We start from the raw sequence: 5205 nt of genomic DNA on the forward strand, positions 1-5205 counted from the left end.
GCACAAAACATTTGGTCTGTCCCAGCCCCTCTTCTCCCTCTGAACTCTCCCCGGGGTGACCCGGCCCCTCCCAGGCTTTGACTTACATCTGTGTCATGGCCACATCTGATGGCTGCCTGCAACCTTTCTATTCCTCCAGCTTGGGACTCAAAGATCTCTTGCCTCCCTGACATCTCCCTAGACATCTACTGGAAGCAGCTACACCACTTCCTGCCCTCAGCCTCCAAACCGAATCTTCCTCCACCTTCCCCTTGCTATAAAGGGCACCTGTAGCCACCTACAGCACCACTGGTCCCAGCCACAACCAGGGGTGCTTCTGGATTGGGTCTCTCACCTAGGTCCAGGACCGCCACAGGTCCCCATTCTCCATGGCACTGGCCCACCAGCCCTTGCTGGACACTCTGCCTCTTCGCCTGCCTCCCCATTGCCCTCAAAGCCTTTCAAAGCCACCACTGCTATCTCTTACCCACCCAGAGGCTGGGCAAGCAGGGGACAGGTCTGAAGAGCTCTAAATGCCCAGTTAAGGGCTGGGGGAACCAGGGAGGTTTAGCTTTTGTTCCATCAGGGAAGTGAGGCAAGTTTCTGTTTTAGAGTGAGGGCCCTGGTACAGAGGGGGACATAGGAAAGAGTCCCTGGTGAGCAGCAGGCACTAGGACACAGGGCTCACCCCTGCTCCTCCAGTGGTCTTTTAGTCCCAATATTTCCCTTTCCAGTTGACCTTGGCACCCCGATTCCTGCCAAACGCCCTGATCAGCGTGGACTTTGCTGCCAACTATCTCACCAAGATCTATGGGCTCACCTTCGGCCAGAAGCCAAACTTGAGGTCAGAGGTCAGAGGGGTGACCCTGGGGTCGGGCTGAGGGAAGGGGAGGGGCTGAGGTGGAGGCTGCCTGTCCTATGTGAAGTGCAGACAGGCCCTGGAGGAGGGGCTCTCTTGTGTAGCCTGGTGACACCTGGGGCTGCAGGACCCTGAAGGATGAGGAGGGCTGGGCCACAAGGCAAGGGCAGAGTGCTGTCCACAGGAATTGTGGGGAGCTGGGGCAGGGTGTTCTCACCTTTTCCCAGCCCTGGGGTGAGAGGAACATCTTCCAACAGGCAGAGCTTGTCGGAAGCTCGGCTAGCTCCTTGGGAGGAGCGAGCAGGGCACAGGTGTGAGAGCAGGGCAGGGCGGTGCTGGGGGCAGGATAGGGCTGCAGTGGAGGCTCCTCCAGGAAGTAGGTTGGCCTGGCACTGCTTCTGTCCTTGAATCTGTCATCTCTCTTGACTCTCTCTCTCTGCCTGAGGATGAGGGTCACCGTGCACAGCCCCATCCCACAGATGAGAAGGCTGAGGTGCAAGCGAGCCTGCACAGTGAGCCTGCGCTGTATCATATACATGTTTGTCTTGTTCCTGGTCTTCCTCCTAGCACGCCAGTGCCATGAGGGCAGAGTCTTGTCGGTTGTATCCACAGTTAGGTCTTCAGAGTTTAGACCGGTCCTGGCACACAGCGTTTGTTTGTTTGTTTGTTTATTTACATAGTATATGTGTATGAGATCTGACAATTAATTTGCCAAACTCATCCTAAAAGAAGAGCTACATCCTCATTTCTGAACATCACTGTGGTTACCTCCAAAGTACTCCCCTTGGGAAGCTACGTATTGATGCCTGCACCTAGGCCACCCTTCAAAGCACTTTTGGAACTCTGTTTTCTGGAATGGCCATCAGAGATACAGTAGTATTAGCACTGATGTCCTGAATGTCATCAGAATGTCTTCTTTCAATATTTCCTTTATTTGGGGGCTGAAGAAAAGGCAGGGATGAAGGAGGTGAGAGGGAGGCAAGGACTCCAGGGCTGGAACAGCTCAGGGTCACCTAAAAACCTTGAAAGGTGGGAAGGAACCTGGACTAGGGGTCAGCAAAATCCTATTTCTGACACTAATTTATGGGACCACCTCTGGTAGGGCACTGACCTTCTGGTCCTTGGTCCCCCAGCTGTGTAGGTGGGGTCTGAGGCTCTTCTAACTGAACCCTTGGGTTTGGATGGGAGGAGAGCACTCTGGGCCCCAGGATTAGCCTGAGCACGGGTTTCGAGGCTCACCAGGAGAGCTGGCGTAGGGGCCAGGTGGAGTGAGGACCCCTGTCTCAACCCGCCAGGTCTGTGTACCTGCATAACAACAAGCTGGCTGATGCCGGGCTGCCGGACAGCATGTTCAACGGCTCCAGCAATGTCGAGATCCTTATCCTGTCCAGCAACTTCCTGCGTCACGTGCCCAAGCACCTGCCGCCTGCCCTGTACAAGCTGCACCTCAAGGTAGGGAGTGGAGAGGAGAGGTCTGCTGGGGGGAGAGCAGACCCCATGGCCAGGGCACCAAGGCAGGGACCTGCAAGGGGAATTGCTCAGGTCCATATGGACACAGGCACTGCCCAAGTGGGACTGTGAGGCAGAAAGCACAGGGCCCACTGCGTAGAGGCAGGCAGAGCCGGGGCACCAGGCCTTTGAGGCAGCTTGTGCAGGGGGCCGTCAGCACCCCTCTGGGGTGCTCCAGGCCCGGGTCCCTTTCCCGCAGCTCATCCTGAGGGCCTGACCTTGCCCCTTGGCCCTCCCTGGCTTTCCCCGCTCTTCCTTCTCACCTCCCAGAACAACAAGCTGGAGAAGATTCCTCCAGGGGCCTTCAGCGAGCTGAGCAACCTGCGGGAGCTATACCTGCAGAACAACTACCTGACGGATGAGGGCCTGGACAACGAGACCTTCTGGTGAGGCCCCAGTGTGACCTCTTGGGGCCCATCATCCAGCCAGGCCTCTCACACACATCCCTTGCCCACCTCTCCTCGCCCAGAAGCTTGTGCCTCTGTTGACATTTCTGTTCCTAAGAACAAATAATAGGCATAGGGAAGGCCCGCCAAGATTCCAGTGAGGCCAGGCAGTGTTTGCAGAGGCAGACTTCTCCGTGTGAAATATAAACTCAAGCTTTCTTACTGAAAGCAAATGTATTTTTATTTTCGAAGGCCCAGGGTAGCCATCAAAGGCTAACAAAAGGTTCAACGGTGATCTTCAAACTAACTCCTGTGTGTCAGAAACCATGCTGAAGCTTTCCCATACCAATAGAGGCACCTCACTGAATCACCCCAATGAAAGGTTCAGAGAGGACTGGGGTTCCCAGGCAGTTGGGTGGCCGAGCTGGGCTGAATCTGAAGCAGGTCTCCTGTTCCTTCCCCTGGGGATAATGGGAGAACCGGTGGTGCGGCTCCAGCCAGCCATCCTAATTTCCTCCCTCCCTAGGAAGCTCTCCAGCCTGGAGTACCTGGATCTGTCCAGCAACAACCTGTCGCGGGTGCCGGCGGGGCTGCCGCGCAGCCTGGTGCTGCTGCACCTGGAGAAGAACGTCATCCAGAGCGTGGACGCCGACGTGCTGACGCCCATCCGCAGCCTGGAGTACCTGCTGCTGCACAGCAACCGGCTGCGCGCGCACGGCATCCACCCGCGGGCCTTCCAGGGCCTGAAGCGGCTGCACACGGTGCACCTGTACAACAACGCGCTGGAGCGCGTGCCCAGCGGCCTGCCGCGCCGCGTGCGCACCCTCATGATCCTGCACAACCAGATCACGGGCATCGGCCGCGACGACTTCGCCACCACCTACTTTCTGGAGGAGCTCAACCTCAGCTACAACCGCATCACCAGCCAGCAGGTGCACCGCGATGCCTTCCGCAAGCTGCGCCTGCTGCGCTCGCTGGACCTGTCCGGCAACCGGCTGCACACACTGCCGCCCGGGCTGCCCCGCAACGTGCACGTGCTGAAGGTCAAGCGCAATGAGCTGGCTGCCCTGGCGCGAGGGGCGCTGGCGGGCATGGCCCAGCTGCGGGAGCTCTACCTCACCGGCAACAAACTGCGCAGCCGGGCCCTCGGCCCCCGAGCCTGGGTGGACCTCGCTGGTCTGCAGGTAAGGGCACTGGAGCTGGTTGGCCATGCCCGTCAGGGCAGGGCTGCCCTAGGCCCACCCACCTCTGGGGCCAGCTGAGACGAGGGCAGGCTGAGCACATTCAGGTATGGCTGGAGAGGCTGGGTAGGGGTTGGCATGCCTGGGTCAGCCCAGCCCACCCGCAGGCGCAGGAACCAAGGGCAGAGTTCAGCTGGTGTGGCCAGGCTGGGCTGCCACCTACAGATAGAAGCAGCTGTGAGCAGGGCTGTGGGGCTAGGGGACCATCATGGCTGCAGGTAGGGCCTGTGGTTCAGGAACACTGTGAGGGCAGGCTGAGTGGCACAAGAGAGTCAGGCTCACCCATCTGCAGGACAGGAACAGGTGTCAGGAGAAGGTGGTGGGGTGGGGGTGGGCTGACCTCACTAGCCTGCACAGGGCTGGGGGGGTGGGTCTGCTCCAGCATTTGGGGGCTGGTTGGTGGGTGTCACTGCTGTGGTCACATGGTCAGATACAGGCAGGGATGAATCGAGCCTCCTTTGGTAACAGGTGACCCCTCCCAACTCTGTGAGCATGGCTGAAAAGAGAACTTGGGAGGGAGGACAAGGTGCTGCCATGTCAGGGACTGTAGACCAACCCCGGGCTTCTTGCGGGCTCTACCAGGTCCTGCCCTTCACGCTCAGACCTACCTGAGAGGCTCAGGGCCTCTGCTGTGCTGTCCCCTCTTCCCCAGATGTCCTCAGGGCTCTGCTCCATTGTCGCCTCCTTGGGAGGCCTTCCCTCACTCTGGCCTTCCTCTGCCTTGTTTTTCTTCATAGCCCTGGTCCCTTCTGGGCATTAGGTCATCTGTTCACTTGTTCCTTGCCGGCTCCTCCAGCTACAATAAGAAGCAAGCTGTTGTGTCCCTGGTGGACCCAGCCCTCTGTGTGGCAGGCCCACTGCCAGTGCCTGGGGAGGGATGACTGAATGATCTGTGGAAGTCTTTGGGGGTTGGTGCGAGGTCGGGGTGTCTGAGCAGAGTACAGGGCAGAGGCCTGGAGCTCAGGAGGATGGGTGAGGGGTCAGCCCTGAGGTGGAGCAGGGTGGAGAGAGCGTGGGGCAGCTGTGGGTTAGCTGGGGTCTCTCCTCACCCAGACCACCCTGCTGAGTGCCAGCCACCGGTAACCAGCCACCTGTGCGGTCTGTCTTGGATACACCCCAAAAGCCCCAAACCCACTGTCTTCTTTTCCATTTCCACTCTTCCTGCTGCATTTCCTAACTCACTGAAGGACAGGATGACATCCACCAGGTGCCCCTCAAGAGGCCTGGAAGC

General features: G+C 58.7%; 1 protein-coding gene across 2 annotated transcripts in view; it reads left to right on the plus strand.

The window, feature by feature from the left end:
• The window catches only part of PODN (podocan), a 28545-nt gene that overhangs the window by 11008 nt on the left and 12332 nt on the right, over positions 1-5205 (plus strand). For both annotated transcript variants that reach the window (XM_023515125.1, XM_012807200.2), the window contains exons 5-8: positions 714-823; positions 2134-2290; positions 2618-2733; positions 3260-3917. In XM_023515125.1, the coding sequence (XP_023370893.1) occupies positions 714-823; positions 2134-2290; positions 2618-2733; positions 3260-3917 (1041 nt within the window). The remainder of the gene's footprint in view (positions 1-713; positions 824-2133; positions 2291-2617; positions 2734-3259; positions 3918-5205) is intronic.

The sequence above is a fragment of the Otolemur garnettii genome, unplaced genomic scaffold, assembly GCF_000181295.1.
Source record: "Otolemur garnettii isolate 467f Iridium unplaced genomic scaffold, OtoGar3 scaffold00066, whole genome shotgun sequence".
Classification (NCBI taxonomy): domain Eukaryota; kingdom Metazoa; phylum Chordata; class Mammalia; order Primates; family Galagidae; genus Otolemur; species Otolemur garnettii.